Source organism: Enhydra lutris, unplaced genomic scaffold, assembly GCF_002288905.1.
Source record: "Enhydra lutris kenyoni isolate GAN:26980312 unplaced genomic scaffold, ASM228890v2 scaffoldscaffold43, whole genome shotgun sequence".
NCBI lineage: Eukaryota > Metazoa > Chordata > Mammalia > Carnivora > Mustelidae > Enhydra > Enhydra lutris.
In genome coordinates this window covers 2,888,445-2,915,525 of record NW_019154127.1, presented here as the reverse complement: position 1 = coordinate 2,915,525, position 27,081 = coordinate 2,888,445, and the positions used below count along the sequence as shown (strand labels likewise).

The window sequence follows — 27,081 nt, the reverse complement described above, 5'->3', positions numbered from 1 at the left end:
TTATATACCACTAAATTTAATTCTTCCTTATACATCATAGGCCCTCAGATGCTGGTTCCCTCCTCTCTTACCAAGTCATCCTTCTTCATGAAATGTTTAACATCCTTTTTACTGGCTCTTTGATAATAGCACTTGAGGGTTCTCTTGCTGGTGTTTTGCATGAATGGTTATAGTGCTGTATGATATAGTCTATTTTCATTTTTTTTAACAAGTTGTAATTTAAATAGAGACTATGGAGTATTTTATGTGATGGTACATTGGTCTGTCTTGTGTGCTCAGTTGGCTGAGGTTTTTTAATAAGGCAAGTTGCTCACTGCTGAAGTAATCAAGGAGTGCTATTTGATACAATAAATGAGTACTTTTTGCTTAAGTTTCATGAAAATATGATTCTCTAAGCTTTTAATGACCAGAGAAGTAGTTCTCACTGTTGTTCATTCCTAAAGATCATGTATAAACTTTTTTGCATCCCTTTTCTCTACATTAAGTTACAGAAAAGAAAATAGAACAGCAGTAATAACAATTGACGTAATAAATTTTATAACTTATAAACGGTAAGAAAATATCCTTTATAAAAGTGCATGGTATATATCTCATGCAGTGTTTATATTTTTAGAATTTGTATTTAAACTGTAATATTTTAAATTGTTTTTTCATTTCCCATCATTTTATATTAGTCTCAAAGATTACTGTCTCCTTTCTGATTGTTTTCTGTTAATGAGCATTTATTCTCAAGGATAATTTTTATTACCTTGGTAAAGAAATAATAAAGAATTGGTGACCCTCTTCAGAGAATCGCATTTTTTAAAACAAATTCCTTTGTTACTATCTGTGTTTTCCCCAATTTTTTTAATCTTAATATTACTTATGGAAGAATTCTACTTTTCTCTGCTTAAACCAGAGTATCTAATTCTTGTATTGATTATCTCTGGCATTCCATGCCTTTTCTAATATTACTGTTACTGTTATCTGTAGTCCCGTTGTGTCTGTAGTTGTGTGAAGAGCTGTGAAAATTTTCTTGAATTTTTAGGGTATATTGCCAAATAGGGCTGTTTACGTTACAAAAAGAGACTTTTGTACTTTAGGTTAACTTCTTAGTGATCTAGTAAAGATCTGTGTCTTAGAGATTACATATGTGGAGTATCAACATTGTTTGGAAATATGATTCGTATATAGCCCTGAAACTTAATTATTTCACAGTATCTTTTTAGGAGTGCCTTGGTGACTCCTTTAGTTAATCATCTGACTCTTGATCTCAGCTGGGTCTGGATCTCAGGGTGGTGAGTTCAAGCCACACTGTGTTGGGCTCCATATTGAGGGTGGAGCCTACTTTAAAAAAAAAAAAAAATCCCACAGATTATCTTTTTAGAAGTCCTAGGGTGAGTATGTGCCCATGATTAAACAAAATGCAAATGGGCACCCAGGTGGCTCAGTTGGTTGAGCTGACTCTTGGTTTAGGCTCAGGTCCTGATCTTAGGGTCCTGGCTTGGAGCCCCCTGCGTGGGCTTTCTGCTCAGTGGGGAGTCTGCTGGTTTCCCTCTCCCTCTGTGTTCCCCACCCCGTGAGTACGTGAGCATGCCCTCTCTCAAATAAATAAAATTTTTTTAACCAAAACAAAAGCAAACAAAAAAAGAATTTAAGAAGCTAGATACAAGCTTCTTAATGTCAGGATTTTATCTTTGTAACTCTCTGTGGGCTCTGATTATGTCTTGTTTTGATTTAAATATTGGGGGGGAAAAGTGTGCATGTGTGGTTGAATCTCATGGGGAGCACCTTATTGTTGGATTTACTGTCATGAGATTTGGTAGATATGGTGCTATTTTTATGCCTGACTAAATCAAGAAATTGTGAATTCCAGCATTTTAAATTTCTTGCCTAATTTAATACAGCTTTCTCCAAATGAACCTTAGAATTATTTGAAGTTCTCCAAAATCTCAGTGAGGTTTGCATTAAATATTGAGTCATACTGTTGCCAATCTCAGAAACCCCTGGTATGTTTCCATTCAAATTATTTCTGAGTTCTTTAGTAAAATTTTCTAGGTGTTTTGTGTTTTTTTTGTTTTTAGTTATAGTTTTAGTAAATCTCTTATTTTTTCTTTCTTGCTCTTTTTAGTATCTTTTCCATTGTATTTTCTTGGTAGCGATGCAGGTATATAGGAAAGTGCTTGGAATTTTTTTACGAGCTAAATTGTTCACCTTAGTTCCAAAAGTTTGTTATTCTTTTAATTAATAAATTGCATTATCTTTGTAGAAGTGGGGGGAATTGACCTCTAACTTTTAATTTCTAAATTATTTTTGTTTTTTAAGCTCTTTTCACTTATGGATATGAAACCTCCCATCTCTCGAGCCAAGATGATTCTTATCACTAAAGCTGCTATTAAAGCTATTAAGGTAAGAATAAAATATATTTAATTCAAAAAATGTTTTTGAAATTTTGAAAATACTTTTAAACATGAGAATTCATCCTCTTAGTTTAGGCGTGAATCAAAGAACAGTAACTAGCTTTTGCTGAAGACACGTGATAATACGGTACAATATATTTGAAATGTAACACATTATTTCAAAACCTTTTTCCCTTTTTTGTTGTTTTAGTATCTCCCATTTATATTTTTTCCAACTTTATTGAAGTATAATTGACAAAATCAAATTTATTTAAAACTAATTATTTATTTGTTTAAATAAATTATTTTTTAAAATGATGGTTTGATACACTTACACATTATGAAATGATTAACACAGTCAAGCTAATTAGCACATTTGTTGCCTCATGTATTTGCTGGTGTGTTGTGTGTGTGTGTGTCAGTGTCAGAAAGTTGAATAGAAGTAGAGAGTAGAATGAAAGGATTTTTTCTTTGTTTTAGTTAATTCTTGCCATAAATCAGCTGAGTATTAGCCTCATACTTATATTAAAAAAAAAAACAGCTCAGGCTCCATGAAATTAAATGTTTTCCTCAAGATCACACCTTAAGTAGCTGACTCACTTTAGAAACTGCATTATTTAGTTCCAGTTCCACTGTTTTTATTGGGCTCATAGTTGCCTGAATACACTGCCTTATTAAGGTTTATTGATTAAAAATCTTTAATAAAAGGACCTGTTGGGGGTATTTTTGTAGTTTCTGTTTTGGTTAATTCTCTTCTGATTCATGATTGTTCACTTACTGACTAGGGATTATTTGTCATGGTTCATTCAGTATTTTGAGAATTCACATTGTGCAAATTTTAAGGTTTTAAGTATTTTCTAATTATATTACTGAATATGTAGAAATATGTAAACCGTACAATAATTTTCTTTTAATTCTTTTCAGCTTTATAAGCATGTAGTTCAAATAGTAGAAAAGTTCATCAAAAAGGTAACTATCCGTTTCCTTATTACTTCATTTTAGTTATGATCAGTATTTGTAATTTACTTTGTAAATTGTAATTTGGCTGCTTGCTTCTAAAGCCACTCTACCAAAAAAGTTGTCACTAGGTGTTCTTGTTAATCGCTTGAGTTTGTTTTTTAACCGAAAATGTATAGCAATGCTGTTTATTAATTAGTATAAGGTAGGCACTCAGCAAGTTTCCTGTGTACTCAGCATGACTCTTCTCTGAGTCTGATGTGCCTCCTGTGCCATTTGCTCTGTTTACTTCGTTGACATTTAACTCATCTTGAAGTATTTCAAATGAAATCAGTTTGTAAAGTTTTTCCAACTTTTTCCTGCTCCTATCATAATTAAATCATTTTTCACTTCTACAGTTGTATCTGGTTTTATAACCATTGATTAGCACACATCTGTCTCACCAGGGGAGGACTGAGAACAGAGACTTAATAAACCTCTCTGTCTACCCCTCCCCAAAACCTGGAGCTATGTTTCATAGTACGAACCAGTAAATGTGTGTTGCATTGTCTTTAATCCATGGCCTTTGAATACTAACTGAGAGTTAGGAGTTAGACTCCCAACAGACCAAAAAAATGATCAGGGGAAGTTTTTTATAGTAGCATATCAAAGTACCAATAAGTAAAATGGAAAAAAATTAAAATTACCTATTTGTCACCACCCCAAATTACTATGATATTTTTATTTGGATCTACTCATTTTTTATTTCTGTACACATACATTCATAAAAGAAACTGGTGACATCAGTAGCTGCTTTCCCACTGAATTTATCATGAAATGTCTGCAAAAAGTACTCCATTGCATGATTGTTTCCACAGTTTACTCAGCTAGTTCCTTTTGGACATTTCAACTTCAGTGGTTGGCCTTAAGGAAAAAATTAGCCACATCTTAATGGTTTTCCTTATGATAAATTTCTAGATGTGGAATTGTTGGATCAAATAAGGCTTTGCTTTTATTGCTAAATCATCATCCATAAAGGTTGTACCACCAGAAATATATATGTGTCTGTTTCTCCTTGCTTCTTATTGATTTGGTGGGCCAAAAATGTGATCTCTCCTCTCAGTTTTTCTTTTCTCTGGTACTATACTTGAGTAGATTTAAAATTGATGTTACTAAAACTATCTTTTTGATAACTTTAAGAGGTAGAAATTATTTTTTTAAGCAGGATGAGTTGGGAGTAGAGAGTATAATAAGTGGATTTGTGTGGAAGTGGCTTAGGGATTGGTAAAGTAATGTTCATTTGGGGAAATTGTCGGGGGAGAGAGGGATCAGAGGAAAGTAAAATATTGGGGATCTGGAGAGTCAGGAGAATTGGTAGTTCTGTACACACCTGTGGGAAATTTGACAAGCTAGCCAATAAAAGAACCAAACATTCATGCAGTTTCTAAATAGAAACAGTCATTGGATATACAGAGTTTATCCATGTAAAAGAAAGATTATTGGGCATCAAATTGTGATTTTGCTTTTCTTGTGTTAACTTTGCATCTTTATCTTTGTAGTGTAAACCAGAGTACAAGGTTCCAGGATTATATGTAATTGACTCAATTGTGCGACAGTCTCGTCATCAGTTTGGAACTGATAAAGATGTTTTTGGGCCAAGATTCTCTAAAAACATAACCGCCACATTCCAATATTTATATCTTTGTCCATCTGAAGATAAGGTATAGTTAATAATTTTAAAATGAAAACTTGTATTGTTTCTATATTTAAATGTATTTAAATGTATATTATATATTTGAAAGAGAATTATATGGGGATCTCTGTGAACTTGAAACAAAACCCAGTGTTTTCTCTTGTGGCCATCTCATGTTTATGTATTTTCTTGTGAAATTCTTCTGGAATGTTGTACTGTTGAAAAGGGAGTTAGAAAGCTTGACTTGTAGTTGAGTGATAAATTCTGCCATAAAAAAAGGCGGTACTTACCTCGTATTGTTGCTTATTGCAGAAAGAAGGGACCAATAGTTGATAGCTTTTCCTGGCATTTTGAGAGGCTGGAGCACAAATGGTATTCATTAGCAACCAGACTGCAGTATTTAATTCCTCATTTTTACAGCTGATTTTACTATGTACTATAAAAAGGGTAGAAGAAAGAACATTACAGACATGATAACTGGACTCCCAGTAGGTGGGAGAAATACTCTGCTAAAACCACTCAGAAGAATGAAGACATTTACAGTGAACACTGTATAAATTTGGGTGTTGTGGATTCTCTATCTATATTCTTAGAGGAATGTTCTTAATGGGAAAAATATACAAGACAAAAAAATCATTTCCTGAGTAGGACATAAGAGTTATTTTTCCCATGAATGACACATCTTCTCTCACTTGCCATCATATTTACTGGGCCATAAAATGACTTAGCTATCAATTACAGGCCAGTTTCTTAAATATTTTAATGCTTAAAATCATCCTGAAGAAATTCTTCTTCACTTCATTTACTTTTCTAAGATAATTACTTCCTTTTGTCAGTGATGGTATTTCTTTGTAATCATAAATACAATGAAAACTTGAGGTACATTTTTTATCATGTTTGTTTTTATTATCTAGCTTATATATATTTTTTTTTCTGTTTCTTTTTCTCCCTTGCTTTTTATTCTTGTTTATACTACTGAAGAAAGGCTGATGAGGGTAGTTTTAACCAGGTGGTAATTCTAAAGATAAATTTTTTCTGTTTATGAAACAGACTTAGTATGGAATTATTAGCTTAGAGATTTCTTTCTTTTTTAGAGGTATAATACATTATTTGTGAAAATATTTATTGTATATTCATGTTTTATTGCACATAACAGAGTAAAATAGTTCGTGTGCTGAACCTTTGGCAAAAAAATGGAGTATTCAAAATTGAAATTATTCAGCCTCTTTTGGACATGGCTGCAGGAACCAGTAATGCCGCCCCAGTAGCAGAAAATGTTACTAATAATGAAGGTATGGCCAAGTATATCTGTGAACTTAGAAAAATACTGGTATAACTTTTGTACGTGAGAAGTTTGTGGTCTGATTATATTGGAATTTTTCCATAAGAAAGACTTTTGAATTTACATCTTGGAAGGTATGGTTTTCTTTTCACAGTTCTTATTTCTAATAAAAATATGCTCTTTCATGTATTTGCTATAGTACAGAGTCTAGTACCATGATCTTTATTTTTCCTGTATGTTAAACTAAATGCATTGTTTAGTAAAAAAGCTAATGGAGTTTAAAAAGGAAAATTGGAAGATTAAAGTTTTTGCAGGTCTTAATGGCCTTTTCTTTTTTAGGTTCACCTCCACCTCCAGTTAAAGTTTCTTCTGAACCGCCCCAAGCCACTACAAACTCTGTACCAACTGTACCACAGCTGCCTAGCTCTGACGCTTTTGCTGCTGTGGCCCAACTGTTTCAGACAACTCAAGGTCAACAGGTAAACTACCATCTCAAGATTAAATTCCATGCAGTTAGGTACTATTTTCAGTTTTTATTTTCCATTCCTAACTAATGAACACATTCAAAGGAGGAAATACTTCTCCTTTTCACCTAGAAAAGCATTTACAAGGCAGATAACAGCATAGGGATAACGGGCAGTGAGGGAAAGGTGAGAAGTAAGGGAGCCGTGTGCTGAGCAGTAGCAGTGCCCCTGTGAAGAGAACTTCAGAACTGCTGACTGGTTGGTATTGTGGCTCATGATTCTAGCATTTCGGACTAACTTCAAAATTATATTTGGATTGGAGATATTTTTTACATTTTTCTAGAAAATGTTTCTTCACCTTGTTCACAGTTCAGTGTATTTTCTCTTTTTGACTGTTGTTTTCTGCGTGTTGGGGTATCAGCATACATGTTTAACCTTAAATGACACACATTGTGTCCCTGGTTTTTACAACAGACTTAACCTCTACTAAAAGGTGTATTCTTTCTCCAGTTCACTTTGTGCCTGTGCTGTTTTGAGTTACCTTTAAGATTTTTTTTTTTCCAGTAGATCAACCTTTGATACTGTGATTATACTTTGTTATGTGGTTTATCAGTTCTCCCATTCTTTAAGCTTCAGCAGATCCTTCAGACTTTTCAACAGCCTCCAAAACCGCAGTCGCCAGCCATTGACAATGCCGTGATGGCTCAGGTCCAGGCTATCACAGCTCAGTTAAAGACAGCTCCTGCACAGCCACCTGAACAAAAAGCTGTTTTCCCCCCACCTGAGCAAAAAACTGCATTTGACAAGGTAGGCTTGCTTCTCTTACATAACCCACCTTGACTGTTCATACCACTCAATTTAGGATATGGAAGTTACTTCTCTCTTTCTCTCTGGATTGTTCATTTTGTTGTTTTGTGGCTTAAAGGATTTCCCCCCCTTGACAGCAAGACATTGATTATTTTTCCTGGCTGTAAGTGTGTACTATATACTCAATGCAAAAATTTTTAGTAAATTGGAAGTAGGAAAGTCAACAGGAGAACTTTCACCATTAACCCCTGTACTTAGAGATAACTACTGTAAGTTTTTGCAGTATGTCTCTTCTGAACTAATTTCCTGTGGATAGGTTTTTCTTTATTTGGTCATAGTATGTATGTATATTACAATATATAATATATGCATGTTTTATGCATAATATATAAATATATATATACACACAGTCTTTAACTTGTTTTGATCTTAATTCTCTTGTCAGTTTGAAGGTTTAGATTTAGGTCTACATTTTTACTGAGTGCTTGTTGGGAGGAGTGTTCATTACACGTGCACCTCACAGTTTAGCCATTCCCCTGTTGACAGACACTGAAGTTGCCTTTTGCTTTTTTGCTCTTAGAACTTACCATATGTATAACTTGAGAGTTTCCTTGGTTCAGTGTCTTCCAGCTGCTCTGTTGGAGGCATGTTTAAGGAGCTGCAACTAAGGATATAGATGTGCTGGATTCATAGAGCTCAGAGCTTCCTGTGGAAATGTCAGCCCAGACAACTCTGTCTTACCTGTTTTATGTCTTGTCTGTTTATTGGGTTTATGACCATACAAAATTTCTTTTTTTTTTTTTGGTCTCACTGCCAGAAATACAAATGTTTGAAAACCCTAGAACTAAGTGAAATCTTTTAGCTTAATCATCTCTAAAATGTTTTATTCTTTCCAGATTTTAATTTTAAGATAAAATTTTATTGCTGGTAGTCCAAATTAAGAATCCATTTGGTAAATACTAGTTGTCATTATATCTTCATGATTTATGAACAACTACTCACTAAAAGGAGTTTGGATAAAATTTGAAGTCGAAAAAGAGTGCATGCTTATAGGGAAAAAGAACATAATATAGAAAGTTCTAAAGTGAAAAGGGAAGCAATTACCTGCTTGGAACAGGTTTATTTATGTTTTTTCGGAGTTTAGGAAAACTCTCCGCACGTATATATTTTTTTAATTTTATATTTTCTTTTAGTAGTTTTATATTTTTGTTTTTTATGTTTGTCTCTTCCTTCCATCTGGAACCTGTTTTAGAATATGGTTCAAGATAGTTGTATCTTGAACTTTTTGGAAATAGCCAATTCTCCCTCCCTATTTTCGTCATACATTGAATTCTCATTTGTTTCTGTGTCTGTTTGTGGGCATTTGAACTCTGTTGTGTCCTCCTAATATAATTACTTCTGCATCATAACAACTTAACTACTTGCAGCTTCTGTACTATATTATTTCATTTCCAAGTATTACACACATGCCCACACACATGCAAAGCGAGAGAGGGACAGATCGGTTCATTTGTAAGGAGCTGTTTGACACAGTTGTGGAGGCTGGCAAATTTGAAATTTGTAGGGCAGAAGGCAGGCTGGAAATTTAAGCAAGAGTTAATGTTGCAGTTCTGAGTCTGAATTTTACAGAGCAAGGTTTTTATGTTGCTGTCTTGAGAATTCCTTCCTGGGGAAACCGAAGTTCTTACTCCTAAAGCCTTCGCTGAGTGGTTGAGGCCCACCCATATTATGGAGGGTATTTCTTTATTCAAATTCTATTAATTTAAATATTAATCACATTTTTAAAAGACCTTCACAGGAACATTTAGATGAATATTTGACCAAACAACTGGGCATGGTAACCTAAGCCAAATTGATAAAATTAACCATCACATCATACTTTTCGAGATGAACTTTAACATAAATTTTAGAATTTATAAATTAATTTAAGAAGTACCAAGAGCTTTACACAGAATGTCCATTTATTAAAATCCCTTTCATACAAGTCTTGTACATTTATTACATCATTTATTTCTAAGATGTTTAGTCATGTTTCCTGTTTGTTTCTTTTATCTTTTAAATGTTCATGATACTAAACACTTAGTTTTTTAGTTGGTTCTCAGATTTCTGGGTAGCTACTAAATTTGACTTTTCCTCTTCAATATGTATGCCTTTTTCTTTTTCTTATTGTACTGGTGGCTAGGATTTCAAAAAAATACTGAATAATAGTAATGCTGATGGAGTCCTTTGTTGGTCAAGTGGTTTGGTTGGTCGGTGTTTGTCAGTTACATGAAGTTCAGAAAAAGAGATTCTGTGATTTTCCTTTGACTAAAAGATCTGTTTTAAGCTAGTAGAACAGCTTCAGCTGCTTCACAGATCTTCACTTTCCTAAAAAGCAACAAAAATGTCTTTTTGAATCTTAGTTTTAATTTTTTAATTTTTTCAAATCATTTTCAAAGCAATAGCTTTAAATCTTAAAACTTTGAAGACCATATCTACGTGTGAAAAACAGTAAAGACCAGAAGTTTTGTTTTTTGTAGATAATCTAAACCTGAGTTTTAATTTTGACTCCCATCATTGACTCTGTCTTGATGCTGAGTCACTTAAGTATTCATTGTGCAGCACTGTAAAAGTGACAGCAGTATGTAGACTTTGCTGCTTTGAGGGTTAGATGATACGCTAATGTGTGTAAGACAACAAGGTGTCTGGGTCGTAATTAGATCACTCAGTTACTATAAGAATTTTTTTTAAGATTTTATTTATTTATTTGACAGAGGGCGCGCACAAGTAGGCAGAGCAGGAGGCAGAGGGAGACAGAGGGAGAAGCAGGCTCTCTGCTGAGCAGGGAGCCTGATGTGGGGCCCGATGGGATCATGACTTGAGCCATAGGCAGACGTTAACCGCTTAACCAACAGAGCCACCCAGGCGCCCACTGTAAGAACTTTTAATGACATGGCCTGGCATTACAAAGAAATAATGTTATCCAAGAAGGGGACTTCCTTTCCCAATTCAGAAATCTCTTATCCAGTAAAGTGGAACCATAATTTCTAGGCAGAACTACCACAAAACAACACAAGTTAAGGAATTTGAGGTTGAAAATCCATGACCAGAATGGGCACAGCTTGAGGGAAAAGACTGCTTGTTTGAATGCCAGAGATTGAGAGATTTGAAGTTAAAAAGAACAGTGTCCACATCCCATTTCTACCATTTGGTGGCTCTGCGGTCTGAGTAATGTTTCTTAATCACCTGGGTCTTAGATTCCTTGTCTATAAAAAGAAGAAATTATATCTAAGCTATGTGTACATTGCAGGCCTCTTGTGATGAAGTATCATACATAGATATGTAAACAGTAGATGGTGGTAGGAGTAGGTGTTTGTGGTGTTACCTTCCTTCCTTTCTGAACAAATGTCATCTTATTTTTAAATGGCTCTTCTAGACATGTGATCTTGTGACGTGTTGAGCTAGCTTGCTTGTTTCCTTCCTTCCTTCCTTCCATATTTCTGGTACTCTGACATGAGCTGTGAAGCTTTAAGGAAGAAGTTGGTGCCCAGGTAGTAAATTCTTCATGGCCGTGTCTGTGCCATTCTCTTTTTTCTTTGTCATATTAGTATGTTTTTGAGCAAGCAGCATATGGACATTCTTCTTTAGGGATTTATAGTGATTGGATAAGACGGTCTTGGTACATTTTACAGTTAACTGAAAATGTACACCCATCTTCATGTGTGCAAAGTTCCAAACGTTTTTAGTGTGTGAATATTTTAATATTTATATTGCTAAATTAACTATAAAATAAGTGTATAGAAAATAATCAGAGGGACGCCTGGGTGGCTCAGTTGGTTGGGCAGCTGCCTTCGGCTCAGGTCATGATCCCGGCATCCTGGGATCGAGTCCCGCATCAGGCTCCTTGCTCAGCAGGGAGCCTGCTTCTCCCTCTGCCTCTGCCTGCCATTCTGTCTGCCTGTGCTTGCTCGCTCTCCCTCTCTCTCTCTCTGACAAATAAATAAATAAAATCTTAAAAAAAAAGAAAAGAAAAGAAAAGAAAATAATCAGAAAACACTGCATTTATAATTGGTGAAGAAAAACAGTAAAAAATTCTTTTTCAGGGGTGCCTGGATGGCTCAGTGGGTTGAAGCCTCTGCCTTCGGCTCAGGTCATGGTCCCAGGATCCTGGGATCGAGCCCTCCATTGGGCTCTATGCTCAGCAGGGAGCCTGCTTCCCCCTCTCTCTCTGCCTGCCTCTCTGCCTACTTGTGGTCTCTGTCTGTCAAATAAATAAATAAAATATTTAAAAAAAAAAATTCTTTTTCAGATGGCATTTGTGTGGCATTGGTGTGTCTGTGAACCAAGGTGCTAAGGGGCGAGTGGGAACATGAGATGGTACATTACTGCGCTGGGATCGTAGATGATAGGAGATATCTGTTGTTTTTATCAAGTCTTCTGTGTAGTGTATCCCAACCCAACTTTATTATTTTTTTTCCAATCCCAATTTTAAAATGGAATATTGATGTACCTATTCCAGAAGCTACTCGATAGATTTGATTATGATGATGAGCCAGAGGCTGTGGAAGAATCAAAGAAAGAAGATGGCGCCACTGCTGCCGCCGCTGCACCTGCCATGGCTGTTGCACCTCCCGCGCCCTCCGCGACCACGCCGGCCCCCGCACCTGCCACTTCCCCTCCACAGGCACCCTTGTAAGTTCTTTCCTACGCTCCTCCATGGATAGAGTTGGGAGTCGTAATCAGGCATAAGACAAGTGCAGTTGATCGTTGGCACAGCATGGTGATTAGGTAGGGGTGCCAACCTGCCCAGAGTCTGAAGTCTGCATTATAACTTGCCTCCCCCAAAACTTACATAGCCTACTCTTCACTGGAAGCCAAACCTGTACACATGCTGTGTTCTTCGAATAAAGTAAGCTAGAGGTAAAACAGTGTTAAAATCATAAGGAAGAGAAAATATGTTTACAGTACTGTACTGTAGCCAAAAACTGTAAGTGGACTCACATAGTTGAAACCCGTGTTTTTAGGGGTCAACTATAACTTCAGTAACAAAGTCATTTTTCATATGGTCATTGTTTTTTAAAATGATACTTGGGTTTTCTTTTGAATGGGGAGGAGATGCTATCAGATTTACAGTTAAAAATGGCATTTACATTGGGAATAATGCTGGATGTGTAAATTAATGTAGGCAAGTACATGATTCAGTAAGATGTTAATTATTAATGACTCCTGAACAGCATTCTTAATGTCTCTGTAGTATAAATGTGGCTTAGAATCTTACGTGTTTTTGAATGGACAAAATGAAGATAGCTCCTATTTTTTTAGTGGGTTTCCTGGAGATGGCATGCAGCAGCCGGCATACACACAGCATCAAACTATGGATCAGTTTCAGCCTCGAATGATGACGATACAGCAGGACCCAGTGCATCATCAGGTATACACATTTTTCTCGCCACTGAGTTTTAATATGTGAGGATCTGTTCATTAGAGCATACGGATTGCCCCTCCCAGCCCACTGTTGGTTAGCTGTATGTTTGGCTAAGTAGTACTGCAGCCGTAGTCAGAGCTGTTGTGCATGAGATTGACTTGAGTTGTTATTTTTAAAAAGCTTTAATTAAAACAAGCATACTAAATATTACATGCTTATAATTTAATAACAGGTAGTTTTGTTAAAACCTTTTAGAAGAGATTATAGCTCTGTTTTAGGTACCTGGCCTGCTTAATGGTGCAGCTTTTTCCCTTGTGAGGATTTTTTTGGGGGAGTAGATGTTTAAGATGCTTTAGAGGGTTTTTAGCTCTCCACATTCAGGAGTATAGTTGGAGATTTGCAGTGAAAGGAACTCTGGAAAATTGCAAGAAGTTCGTAGGGGTTTGCTATTGGGTTTATTTTAGCAAATCCTTTATTCAGAGTTTCCTAAACTTAACTGCACAGCGAAATGACAGAGGTAGGGATCTAATGCTAAAGTCAAATCTAAAGAATCTGTATTTTTTTTTTTAAATGTACAGATTCTGTTTTATAACCAGCCTTGGGAAATACTACTTCGTATCCTTGGTTTAGAAAGGGTTCTGAGAAATACTCTGAAGAGTATGTTCATGTTCTTATGTGTATCGTGTTTGATCCATTCTGTAATTTGCTACTAGGAAATTGATACTGTGCTTTTTAAAGATTTTTTTTTTTTTTTTTTTTTTTTTAATTTGACAGAGAGAGATCACAAGTAGATGGAGAGGCAGGCAGAGAGAGAGAGAGAGAGGGAAGCAGGCTCCCTGCCGAGCAGAGAGCCCGATGCGGGACTCGATCCCAGGACCCTGAGATCATGACCTGAGCCGAAGGCAGTGGCTTAACCCACTGAGCCACCCAGGCGCCCCGATACTGTGCTTTTTAAAGATTTTATTTATTTTGAGAGAGCAAGAGAGCACAAGCAGAGAGGAGGGAGAAGGAGAAGCAGACTTGCCACTGAGCAGGAAACCTGATGTGGGGCTTGATCCTAGAACCATGGGATCATGACCTGAGCCAAAGGCAGATACTTAACCAACTGAGCCACCCAGGAGCCCCTATAATTATACTTTTAATATTGTCCGTATTGGAATGGCACATGCAGAAATATGTTACGTTGTGGTTTACTCTCATTAATAATATGATATTTTTGAACCCTAAAAGTGGGGATGTTTATTGAAATTTCCCTTGGAGTAAATTTTTAAAAAGTGAACCTGTACATCAGTGCTATAGCCACTCTCCCTCCCAATTGACTTGATTGCCTTTGAGGTTGAAGGGAGACAGATTACAGTACAGTACCTCTCTGAATTTTAAGTTTATTCAGTCACATTGTTCCTCTTATAAATGAAATTATGTCTTTAAATATATGAAGTCAAGCCTTTGTATTCATAATTTTAAAGTTGAGTTCTAGGGGTGCCTGGGTGGCTCAGTGGGTTAAAGCCTCTGCCTTCGGCTCAGGTCATGGTCCCAGGGTCCTGGGATCGAGCCCCACATCAGGCTCTCTGCTCAGCGGGGAGCCTGCTTCCTCCTCTCTCTCTCTGCTTGCCTCTCTGCCTACTAGTGATCTCTGTCAAATAAATAAACAAAATTTAAAAAAAAAATGAGTTCTAGAATTTTTAACCTATATACGTGATGTAAATTCTTCAGATAAATACTACACTTACGGAAATTGTTAATCGTTATTGTGTGTCACTACACGGTTTTTGCTTGATCAAAATTGCTTGAAGATATTTTAGTTTTTACATTAAGTAACTAAGGACTTTCCAAATTATTTTTGGTAGCTGTTACTTAAAATCTACTCACGTGCTTTCTTTAAAAACAAAAGGTTCCACTTCCTCCTAATGGACAGATGCCAGGATTTGGCCTTCTTCCTACACCTCCATTTCCTCCCATGGCTCAGTCTGTGATTCCTCCAACTCCACCTGTGCAGCAGCCTTTCCAAGCTTCTTTTCAGGCACAGAATGAACCACTAACACAGAAGGCACATCAGGTAAAACTTTATTCTCAGATTGGTTATCTTTTTGGTTGCTTTGACTTATATGCAGATTCCTGCCTGTTTGCTTTGTTATCTTCATTTTTGAATGTGAAGAAAGACTTCTTTGGGCACATATTCACCCTTTCTGTGCCTAAAGCTTTTCATCTGGAAAGAGGACATAGTAATAACCAATTTCCGTAGGATTCTGTGAGGATTGAGTCAGAGTCCAGAATGCTTAACTAGAATGCCTAGTTTACCACTGTAATCAATGGTTTAATAAAATTATATGTAATTTATATGAATTTCCAGAAGTAGAGAAGTGTTTCTTCTAATCTTGTAAACCATATAAAAACTTTTTTTTCCTCACTGATGGACAGTCATTATTAAACTAGTAATGTGGTGTCAAGTAACCAGAATAAAACTGTCGAGGCAGGGGCGCCTGGGTGGCTCAGTGGGTTAAGCCGCTGCCTTCGGCTCAGGTCATGATCTCAGGGTCCTGGGATCGAGCCCCGCGTCGGGCTCTCTGCTCAGCAGGGAGCCTGCTTCCTCCTCTCTCTCTGCCTGCCTCTCTGCCTGCTTGTGATCTCTCTCTCTCTCTCTGTCAAATAAATAAAATCTTAAAAAAAAAAAATTAAAAAAAACTGTTGAGGCAAAGGATTTGTAATTTAGCATTTTTTAGATTTTGTCTTCTTACCTTTATAATTTCCATTTCTCTCATTTAATGATGGGTGGTTGTTTTGGTTCTTTTTGTTTTTATTGATTTTTAAAGGAAATGGAAGTCGAACAGCCTTGTATTCAAGAGGTTAAGCGGCACATGTCTGATAACAGAAAGTCAAGATCTAGGTCAGCATCCAGGTAATTGATAGAAAATATTTTTCCAATCCTGTGTGTCTTAGGAGACAAATTAAAATCAAACTGGATTATTTTTAGATAGACAACGTTAATAAAATAACATTTGGTGTATTTGTATGTCTCTCTGTGTAGAGTGGGAGCAGAAGTAGTGATGTAAAAAACTAAGGCCTGTCATCTTACCCGTGCTTTTCCCCTGGAGTTTCTCCAGTGCCTGCATGCATATATGCATAGAATGATAGGAATTCTGTATTCACAGTTCCTTTACGATTTGATCAGCCAACAAAAGTGGAACGGTAATAAGTAATACTATAAACAGATAATATTTTTATTTGCTGCAGAAAAGAAGTTAACTGAGAAGATAGATACCAGCAGTAAGCAGTCTGTCTCAGTGATGACAGCTTCTTACACTCCCAGACACATAATTTAGTATAGTATCAAGTTATCAAAGATGAGAGACTTTTTTATAAGCTAGCATCCTTATTTATCTCATTTAAAATATGTGCATGCTTTCTAACTTGCAGCATATTAAACTTTTTAAAAATGAATTCTCTGCTTTTGAATTATTACATGTCTAAACATTAAACTACCTAGTTATATTTTTTCTTTTTCAGATTAATACCCACTTACATTTTCAGTTCTTTCTCTGTATTTTATCCATTCTCCCCCTCATGGAAATGTTAGGTCACCAAAAAGAAGGCGATCTCGATCTGGCTCTAGATCTCGAAGGTCCCGCCATCGACGTTCTCGATCCCGGTCCAGAGATAGACGCCGACATTCTCCTAGATCTCGGTCCCAAGAAAGGCGAGACAGAGAAAAAGAAAGAGAACGCCGACAAAAAGGCCTTCCTCAAATCAAACCAGAAACTGCGAGTGGTAAATTAACTTTTACATTCAGACTTCTTGCATTATTTTTTGTGTATCTTGGGTATAAAATGTTTCATAACTGTTAGCGACATACTGCTTTATTTTCTCTTTTTTGTTTGTGCTTTGTCATATGCTTTGATGTGTTAAACATAAGGAATAACACGGAGGACATTCGGAGAAGGAAGGGAAAAGTGAAGCAGAGGGGAATCAGAAGGGGAGAGAACCATGAGAGACTGTGGACTCTGGGAAACAAACTGAGGGTTTTAGGGGAGAGTGGGATAGGGGGATGGATGAGCCCAGTGGTGGGTATTAAGGAGGGCACAGATTGTATGGAGCACTGGGTGTTATACATAAACAATGAATCTTGGAACACTGCATCAAAAACTAATGATGTACTGTATGGTGACTGATGTAACACAATAAAAAAAAAAAAAACTAGCTGTAAAGCAGCAGTAAGGAGTGAAACCAGCTAATAGTGATGAAAAATAAAGTGATAGCATGTCTTGAATTTAATGTATGAAATGGAAGCCGATGAACTAGCGCTCCTATACGTGGAGAGGTTTTACAGTTTACAGAATATATTAGCTTGCATTATCTCTTGAATATCATCATGTATTTAGAATATGTTTAATAAGGTATGCTAGACATATTCATGGTGTAAGTTTGCAGTTACTGTTGAAATTTTTATTTATACTACAAGTAGGGCATGTGTAGAGCTTCTGATTGGGAGATATTACCTAGGATACAACATAAGAGAAAAACCATTCGTGTATACTCAACAGTCAGGAAGAGACAGCTGTGTTAGTGGACAAAAACAGCTGGACTGTTTGTTGATCGAGAGAGTTAGGATTGGGTCTTCTGCTGCTCACTTGCCAAGGGTGGCCTTGGACCAGTTATTGTATCTCTGGCCCCAGTTTAGATATGTCCACAAAAGGGCCAGATTTTTTTCAACTCTTATGTTGTTCAGCTATCCTATTCCATTTCTGGAAGTACTACCACAATTTTCTAGGATATTTTTGGATGTGTATGGGATTTGCTACTTAATCTTATGGTATCATGTGACTTTGCATCTTTTTATAACGATTTTCTTTTTATTGTAGAAAAGTACAGTGCTGCTCATTATCAAAATACGTATATTTTTATGATTATAATTTTATTTTAAGTTTGTAGTACTACACTCTGGGTGGGACAGCTGGACAAAAGGACTACTCAACAAGATGTTGCCAGTCTCTTAGAAGAGTTCGGTCCAATTGAATCAATTAATGTGAGTGTTTATTAAATTATGTAATGATTGACAGGTGTGATTAATGTCATAGGACTTGAGACCCAAGTTAAAATTTGCCCAGCTTTGTAGATGTGGCTAGTGTAAGTGTTAAGTCCAGTTTAGCACTCTCTGCGTTTAACCACAGTTCTTAGATAACCCAAGTTTAATTTGAAACCCTTTTCTACAAAAATCTATATTAACAAAGCTTGGAGAACTGTAAGTTCATTATAAGCTGGCAGCTGAGACCACACTTGGATTGCCAGTTTATGATACCTTAATCTCAGATTCTAGAACCTGGCTTCATGGGATGGGTAGGGGTCAGGGGAGTTGGGGTTATTGGAATTGGTTATTTAGTATTTATTTAATTTTGTTGCTCTTTTATTTTATTTTATTAAATATCTTGGAGCAGATGATTCCTCCCAGAGGTTGTGCCTATATTGTTATGGTTCACAGGCAAGATGCCTATCGTGCCCTGCAGAAACTGAGCCGAGGGAACTATAAAGTAAACCAGAAATCCATAAAGGTACAGTTTTTATACCTTATAGTTCATTTTTTTAAAAATTTAATACATAACATTACTTGGCTTTTTAAAAACTAATTTTGGACACTGAAGCATTTCCTATATATCTTTTTAAAGAGCTTATCTCCTAAATACTAACAAAATTTTAAATGTTAGGTTCATGTGGAATTCATCAAGGTATTTTTTAATTAATTGGTGCTTTAAATATAATTTCATTTTGTCATTCAAGATATTTTGGATTTTATACATTTTTAAAATATTTTTCTAAATATTATACATTAAAAAAATTTTTTTTTAAGTTTTACTTATTTTGAGCACCTGGGTGGCTTCAGTCTGTTAAATGTCTTCCTTTGGCTTAGGTCCCGCATTGGGCTCCTTCCTTGGTAGGGAGCCTGCTTCTCCCTCTGCCTGCCACTCCCCCTGCTTCTGTTTTTTCTCTCTCTGACAAATAAAATCTTTTTTAAAAAAAAGTTTTATTCTAGTAATCTCTATACCCAACATGGGGCTTGAACTTAAGACCCCAAGATCAAGATTTACATGGTCTTCTGAATGAGCCATCCAGGTGCCTCTGAATTTTACACATTTTTAAAGTTTGCTATCTCATCCTTAGAATACTAACTATTAAAAATATTCAACAGTCGGGCGCCTGGGTGGCTCAGTGGGTTAAAGCCTCTGCCTTCGGCACAGTCATGATTCCAGCATCCTGGGATAGAGCCCTGCATCGGGCTCTCTGCTCAGTAGGAAGCCTGCTTCCCTCTCTCTCTCTAGAGACTCTCTCTGCCTACTTGTGATCTCTGTCAAATAAATAAACAAAAATCTTAAAAAAAAAAAAAAAAAATTCAACAGAGAGGAAAAGATGTAGGTACATGGGTATTCTTCCCATAAGGGGCCAGAGTCAGCATTTCCTTAGTGTCGTAACAGTCTACCCTTTGACTGCACTACAAAAGGATTTTGTCTAATGTGGAATAATTCCAAGGTACCCAAGACTTTGGAAAGTGGTCCTGGTGCAGGGAACTTCATTCAACCTTCCCTGCTAAACACTGTTTTCCTTTTCTCTAAGTTTTATGTTGGCTAAATTGAGAAGTGAGTGGTTCAAAGAGTGGATAAGGAGGCAATGCCAGTTAAATTTGCATAAAGTGGGAGAAAAGGTTAACCAGTTTCCTGTCATCAAATTGAAATCTGTGGATAGCAAGGCCAGATTATTCCCCTTTTGCCCCCAATCTGAGTGACTAGAAATTCAAGAAACAGTTAATTCTCAAAATTGACCTTCTTTTCCCTTTCTTTCTTTCTTTTTATACTTTGACTAATGGTGATACAGATTGCCTGGGCTTTAAACAAAGGAATAAAGGCAGATTACAAGCAGTATTGGGATGTAGAACTGGGTGTTACTTATATTCCGTGGGACAAAGTCAAGCCTGAAGAACTGGAGAGTTTTTGTGAAGGAGGAATGTTGGACAGTGATACACTTAATCCAGGTAAAACAGTATTTAATTTCTTTTAAAATTCATCTGTTTTCTTGACTGTACATATGAAAAATGTTTTTTCACAGTAGGAAGTGATTTTTGAGATTTTTCAAGTACCCTCTATGTGCTAATCTCTCCATAATAAACGGAGGAAGGAGTGGAAGATAAGACAGATGTGGTCTTTACTCTTAAGGCAACTTCTGTTTAGTGGGACAGATTGAGACATAAATGAAATAATATTGATTGTGGGGTTAAATCATTAATTACAATATAAGTAGATCATAATGGAATTTTTCACTGTGAAAACCTAATGGGTCAAATGAGTCTTAAACTGAACATTACTGGTATTGTGTTTTAATCCAGTGCTTCATAATAATTTCTTTGAAAACATTTAAATGTCCAGAGAAACAGTCGAAAGTAAACATATAAGACAAGGAGGTATAGTTACCTGTGCGATGAGCATTAAAAATGCCAGATTGACAGTAGGATTACACTGGGGGAAATAGCCTCAGGTGTGGGCATGAGCTGGAGATTGCTAGATAACTGGACGAGGTGGAGTGCGGGGTGCTGTGGCAAAATAGAAGTAAGTGATTAAAGGAGTTTGAAGCAAGTGGAATTGGTTTGAAAGCCAAAAAGAGGTGAAACCATGCTGGGCCATTCCCATACCTTGACCTTGTTTCCCACAGTGCATGGTGCCTTCACTTTAGGGTAGAGCTAGGTTTCTGTTCAGGCAAATAGGTATCAGGGCATGACTGTGTGCCAGGCATTCTGGTCCAGGTAAAAAGAATCTTGCTCCTCCCTCCTGGGACCTTTACTCCAGACAGTACGCTATTATGGTCAAGAACATAGACCATATAGCCAAATGTGTGTATGTTGAATCCCTCCTCTGCCACTTAGCAGTATCTGACCTTGTTTTCCTTAATTTCCAAATTGTTTTTCTCATTTATAAAATGGGAATAATAATGGGGCCTACTTACAGATGGTTATGAGAATTCACTGAATTAATACATATTACTTAGAACTGTGTCTGAGACACAATTGGCATTCTTTTGCATGTTTTTTTCTTATTGTTTATTCGCTTAATATTTATAAGATTAGCATAGGCATTTCCTTAATAATCATACTGCTGGGTTTTTTATATAATCAGCATTTTAAAAATGATTTCTGTATTTAAAGCTATAAACTGAAAATGGCAAACTTGTATTGTTAAATTTCTTTAATTCTTATAGATTGGAAAGGAATCCCCAAGAAGCATGAAAATGAAGTTGCCCAAAATGGGGGGGCAGAAACCTCACATACAGAACCAGTATCACCCATACCTAAACCTTTACCAGTGCCTGTCCCTCCTATTCCTGTCCCCGCACCTATAACAGTGCCACCTCCACAGGTAAGAATATTTGGAGCACTATTTAAACTTGTGTCTGAAAGATAAACCTTTCTAAATCTTATTTATTTAGATGTATGTCTAGATTAATGTTCAAAGACATGAATGAATCCATCGATGTTCATATTCATATTTTCGTATGTCTGACCTACTTTTTATAAACTCTAATACATTCTCCATAAACACCAACAAAATCAAAGTAAATTCATATTGCCTGACACCTGTCTAGATTATTAAGTGTCTTTATAATGTTTCAGGCTTGAGATCCAAACCTAATAGCATTTTACATTCTGTTTCCTCTTGTTTTCCTTTATTGGATCTTTATTCTTTTGAGACTTCATGATCTGAGGGAACTTAAAGTATATATCCCAACAAGCATCTGTTTTGAGGGAAAGAGGTTTTCTCAATTTTCAAATTGTGTGGTGCTATCATGACATTTTTTAATGGATCAGTTATTGAATAAATTGAGGTCCACTTAAAATGAAAGCATATTCTTAAATGTCTGCTGTCTGATCACTTAGTGCATTACCTCAGAGGAGAGAATCTGAATTCTAACAGAACGCAGTTTGAATCCCAGCTCCATTGTTTGTTCTTCACAATGTAACTTTGGGCAAGTCACCTAATTTAAGCTTTAATTTCCTATTTGTAAATGTGCAAATTCCCTTTCTTGGCTTTGGCTCTGGTGTTCTTCCTAGGTCAGAGTTGTTTTGAGGATTAAATGACATAATGTATATTAAATACTCAGCGTGTTCCTGTACCTTTTTCAGTTGCTCACATTAAGTCAGATAAATCTGAACTATCAAAAAACTATCACCTAGCCTTTTTTTTTTTAATTAACATATAATATATTATTTGTTTCAGCGGTACAGGTCTGTGATTCGTTAGTCTTAACACAATTCACAGTGCTCATCATAACACATACCCTTCCCAAAGTCCTTCACCCAGTCATCCTATTCCTCTCACCCCCTCTCCCCTCCGGTAACCCTCAGTTTGTTTCCTGAGATTGAGTCTCTTATGGTTTGTCTCCCTCTCTGTTTGTTTTTTTTTGTTTGTTTGTTTGTTTTTCTCATTTTTTCCTCCCTTCCCCATGATCCTGTCTTGTTCTCAAATTCCTCCTGTCAGTGAGATCATATGATAATTGTCTTTGTCTGATTGACTTAACTCGCTTAGCATACATAATACCCTCTAGTTCCATCCACCTCCTCGCAAATGACGAAATTTGGGGGGGTGGGTTTTGATGGCTACATAACATTCCTGTGTGTGTGTGTGTGTGTGTGTGCGTGTGTGTGTATGTATGTATATACACACCACATCTTCTTTATCTGTTCATCTGTTGCTGGACATCTGGGCTCTTTCCATAGTTCGGCTATTGTGGACATTGCCGCCATTAATGTTGGGGTGCACGTGCGCCTTTAGATCACTACATTTGTACTTTTGGGGTAAATACCCAGTAGTGTAATTCCTGGGTTCATAGGGTAGCTCTATTTTCAACTTTTTGAGGAACTTCCATACTGTTTTCCGGAGTGACTACACCAGTTTGAGTTCCCACCAACAGTATGAGAGTTCCCCTTTCTCTTCATCCTCACCAGCACCTGTCATTTCCTGACCTAACTAATTTTAGCCATTCTGATTGGTGTGAGGTGGTATCGCACGGTGGTTTTGTATTTCCCTGATGCCGAGTGATGTTGAGCACTTTTTCATGTGTCTGTTGGACATTTGGATGTCTTCTTTACAAAAATGTCTGTTCGTGGGGCGCCTGGGTGGCTCAGTGGATTAAAGACTCTGCCTTCAGCTCGGGTCATGATCTTGGGGTCCTGGGATTGAGCCCCACATCGGGGACTCAGCTCATCGGGGAGTTTGCTTCCCCCCTCTCTCTGCCTGCCTCTCTGCCTACTTGTGATCTCTGTCTTTCAAATAAATAAAATCTTTTTTAAAAAAAATGTCTGTTCATGTATTCTGCCCATTTCTTGATTGGATTATTTGTTCCTTGGGTGTTGAGTTTGGTAAGTTCCTTATAGATTTTCAATACTAGCCCTTATCTGATATGTCATTTGCAAATATTTTCTCCCATTTTGTTGGTTGTCTTTTGTGTTTTGTTGACGGTTTCCTCTGCTCTGCAGAAGCTTTTTATCTTGATGAAGTTCCAATAGTGCATTTTTGCCCTTGCTGCCCTTGCCTTAAGCAGTGTTTCTAGGAAGAAGTTGCTGAGGTCGAGGAGGTTGCTGCCTGTGTTCTCCTCAAGGATTTTGATGGATTCCTGTCTCAAATTTAGGTCTTTCATCCATTTTGAGTCTATTTTTGTGTGTGGTGTAAGGAAATGGTCCAGTTTCATTCTTCTGCATGTGGCTGTCCCAATTTTCCCAACACCATTTGTTGAAGAGACTTTTTTCCATTAGATATTCTTTCCTGTTTTGTCGAAGATTAGTTGAGCATATTGTTGTGGGTCCATTTCTGAATTCTCTGTTTTGTTCCATTGATCTGTGTCTGTTTTTGTGACAGTACCATGCTGTCTTGATGATCACAGCTTTGTAATAGAGCTTAAAGTCCAGAATTGTGATCCCCCCAGCTTTGGTTTTCTTTTTCAACATTCCTCTGGCTATTCAGGGTCTTTTCTGATATCATACAAATTTTAGGATTATTTGTTCCATTTCTTTAAAAAAAGTTGATGGTATTTTGATAGTGATTGCCTTAAATGTGTAATATAGATTGCTCTAGGTGGCATAGACGTTTTCACAATATTTGTTCTTCCAATCCATGAGCATGGAACATTTTTCCATTCCTTTGTGTTTTCCTCAATTTCTTTCATGAATATTCTGTACTTTTCTGAGTACAGATTCTTTGCCTCTTTGGTTAGATTTATCCTTAGGTATCTTACGGTTTGGGGTGCAATTGTAAATGGGATTGACTCCTTTAATTTCTCTGTCTTATTGGTGTATAGAAATGGCAACTGATTTCTGTGTGTTGATTTTCTATCCTGACACTTCACTGAATTCCTTTATGAGTTCTAGCAGTTTTGGGGTGGAGTTTTTTGGGTTTTCCACATAAAGTATCATATCGTCGGCAAAGAGTGAGAGTTTGACTTCATCTTTGCCTATTAGGATGCCTTTTATTTCTTTTTGTTGTCTGATTGCCTAGGCTAGGACTTCTTGTACTATGTTGAATAGCAGTGGTGATAGTGGACATCCCTGCTGTGTTCCTGACTTTAGGGGAAAAGCCCAGTTTTTCCCCAATGAGAATGATACTTGCTGTGGATTTTTCATAGATGGCTTTTATGATATTGAGGTATGTACCCTCTATCCCTACGCTGTGAAGAGTTTTGATAACAGAGGATGCTGTACTTTGTCAGATGCTTTTTCTGCATCTACTGAGAGTATCACATGGTTCTTTTTATTTTATTAATGTATTGTATCACAGTGATTGATTGCTGTGAATGTTGAACCAACCTTGTAGCCCAGGAAAAAAATCCCACTTGGTTGTGGTGACCGATCCTTTTACTGTACTGTTGGATCCTGTTGGCTAGTGTTTTGGTGAGAATTTTTGCATCCATGTTCATCAGGGATATTGTCTGTAATTCTCCTTTTTGATGGGGTCTTTGTTGGTTTTGGGATCAGTGTTATGTTGGCCTCATAGAATGAGTTTGGAAATCTTCCTTCCATTTCTATATTTTGGAACAGTTTTGGGAGAATAGGTATTAATTCTTCTATAAATGTTTGGTAGAATTCCCCTGGGAAACCATCTGGCCCTAGGCTCTTGTTTGTTGAGATTTTTGATGACTGCTTCAATCTCCTTATTGGTTATGGGTCTATTCAGGTTTTCTATTTCTTCCTGGTTCAGTTTTGGTAGTTTATACATCTCTAGGAATGTATTCATTTCTTCCAGATTGTCTAATTTGTTGGCATATAGTTGCTCATATGTTCTTATAATTGTTTGTATTTCTTTGGTGTTGGTTGTGATCTCCTCTTTCATTCATGATTTTATTAATTTGGGTCGTTTGTCTTTTGTTTTTGATAAATCTGGCCAGGGGTTTATCAATCTTCCTAATTCTTTTAAAGAACCACTTCCTAGTTTTGTCAGTCTGTTCTACTGTTACTTTGGTTTCTATTTCATTGATTTCTGCTCTCGTCTTTTTTATTTCTCTTCTGTTGGGTTTATGCTTTACTTGCTGTTCTTTCTCCAGCTCCTTTAGGTGTAGGGTTTGTTGCGTATTTGAGACCTTGTTTCTTGAGTCAGGTTTGTATTACTATATACTTTCCTCTGAGGACCACCTTTGCTGCATCCCAAAGATTTTGAACAGTTGTGTTTCCATTTTCATTTATTTCCATGAATTTTTTTTTAATTCTTTCTTAATTTCCTGGTTGACCCATTCATTCTTTAGTAGGATGCTCATTAGCATCCATGTATTTGAGTTCTTTCCACGTTTTCTCTTGTGATTAAGCTCTAGTTTCGAAGTATTGTGGCCTGAAAATATGCAGGGAATGATTCCAGTCTTTTGGTACCAGTTGAGACCTGATTTGTGACCCAGGATATGATCTATTCTGGAGAACATTCCACGTGCATAAGAGAAAAATATGTATTCTCTTGCTTTGGGGATGGAACGTTCTGAACATATCTGTGAAGTCCATCTTGTCCAGTGTGTCAATTAAGAAATTTATTTCCGGGGCACCTGGGTGGCTCAGTGGGTTAAGCCTCTGCCTTTGGCTCGGGTCATGATCCCAGGGTCCTGGAATCGAGCCCCACGTCAGGCTCTCTGCTCGGCATGGAGCCTGCTTCCTGCCTGGCTCTCTGCCTACTTGTGATCTGTTTGTCAAATAAATAAATAAATAAAATCTTTTAAAAATAAATAAATAAATAAAAATAAAACATTTATTTCCTTGTTGATCTTTTGCTTGGATGATCTGTCCATTTCTGTGAGGGGTTTGTTAAAGTCCCCTACTATTATTGTATTATTGTTGATGTGGTTTTTTGATTCTGTTATTAATTGGGTTTTATAATTGGCTGCTCCCTTGTTAGGGGCATAGATATTTAAAATTGTTAGATCTTCATGTTGGATAGACCCTTTAAGTATGACATAGTGTTCTTTTTCATCTCTTTATTATGCTCTTTGATTTAAAATCTAATTCGTCTGATACAAGGATTGCCACCCCAGCTTTCTTTTGATGTCCATTAACATGGTAAATGGTTTCCCACCCCCTCACTTTAAATCTGGAGGTGTCTTTGGGTCTAAAATGAGTCTCTGGCAGACAGCATATTGCTGGGTCTTGTTTTATCCAGTCCGACACTGTTTCTTTTAATTGGGGCATTTAGCTCATTCACGTTCAGGGTACCTGTTGAAAGGTATGAATTTTGTGCCATTGTATTGCCTATAAGGTGACTTTTACTGTATATTGTCTCTGTTCCTTTCTGGTCTATCTTACTTTTAGGCTCTCTCTTTGCTTAGAGGATCCCTTCCAATATTTTCTGTAGGGTGGTTTGGTGTTTGCAGATTCTTTTAGTTTTTGTTTGTCCTGGAGGCTTTTTATCTCTCCTTCGATTTTCAGTGACGGCCTAGCTGGATATAGTGTTTTTGGCTGCATGATTTTCTTATTTAGGACTCTGAATATATCATGCCAGTCCTTTCTGGCTTACCAGGTCCCTGTGGATAGGTCTGCTGCCAGTCTAATGTTTCTACCATTGTTGGTTACAGACATCTTCTGCCGAGCTACTTTTAGGGTTTTCTCTTTGTCTCTGAGA

The 27,081-nt window shown here is 36.8% G+C and overlaps 1 protein-coding gene across 2 annotated transcripts in view; it reads left to right on the top strand.

The window, feature by feature from the left end:
- LOC111155697 (SR-related CTD associated factor 4) overlaps window positions 1-27,081 on the top strand; it is a 68,378-nt gene that overhangs the window by 21,310 nt on the left and 19,987 nt on the right. For both annotated transcript variants that reach the window (XM_022516005.1, XM_022516006.1), the window contains exons 2-16: window positions 2,305-2,388; window positions 3,303-3,347; window positions 4,874-5,035; window positions 6,164-6,299; window positions 6,629-6,768; window positions 7,384-7,560; window positions 12,059-12,231; window positions 12,862-12,970; window positions 14,856-15,020; window positions 15,775-15,860; window positions 16,539-16,729; window positions 17,884-17,984; window positions 18,394-18,507; window positions 19,823-19,979; window positions 21,197-21,354. In XM_022516005.1, coding sequence (XP_022371713.1) covers window positions 2,305-2,388; window positions 3,303-3,347; window positions 4,874-5,035; window positions 6,164-6,299; window positions 6,629-6,768; window positions 7,384-7,560; window positions 12,059-12,231; window positions 12,862-12,970; window positions 14,856-15,020; window positions 15,775-15,860; window positions 16,539-16,729; window positions 17,884-17,984; window positions 18,394-18,507; window positions 19,823-19,979; window positions 21,197-21,354 — 1,998 coding nt within the window. The remainder of the gene's footprint in view (window positions 1-2,304; window positions 2,389-3,302; window positions 3,348-4,873; window positions 5,036-6,163; window positions 6,300-6,628; window positions 6,769-7,383; window positions 7,561-12,058; window positions 12,232-12,861; window positions 12,971-14,855; window positions 15,021-15,774; window positions 15,861-16,538; window positions 16,730-17,883; window positions 17,985-18,393; window positions 18,508-19,822; window positions 19,980-21,196; window positions 21,355-27,081) is intronic.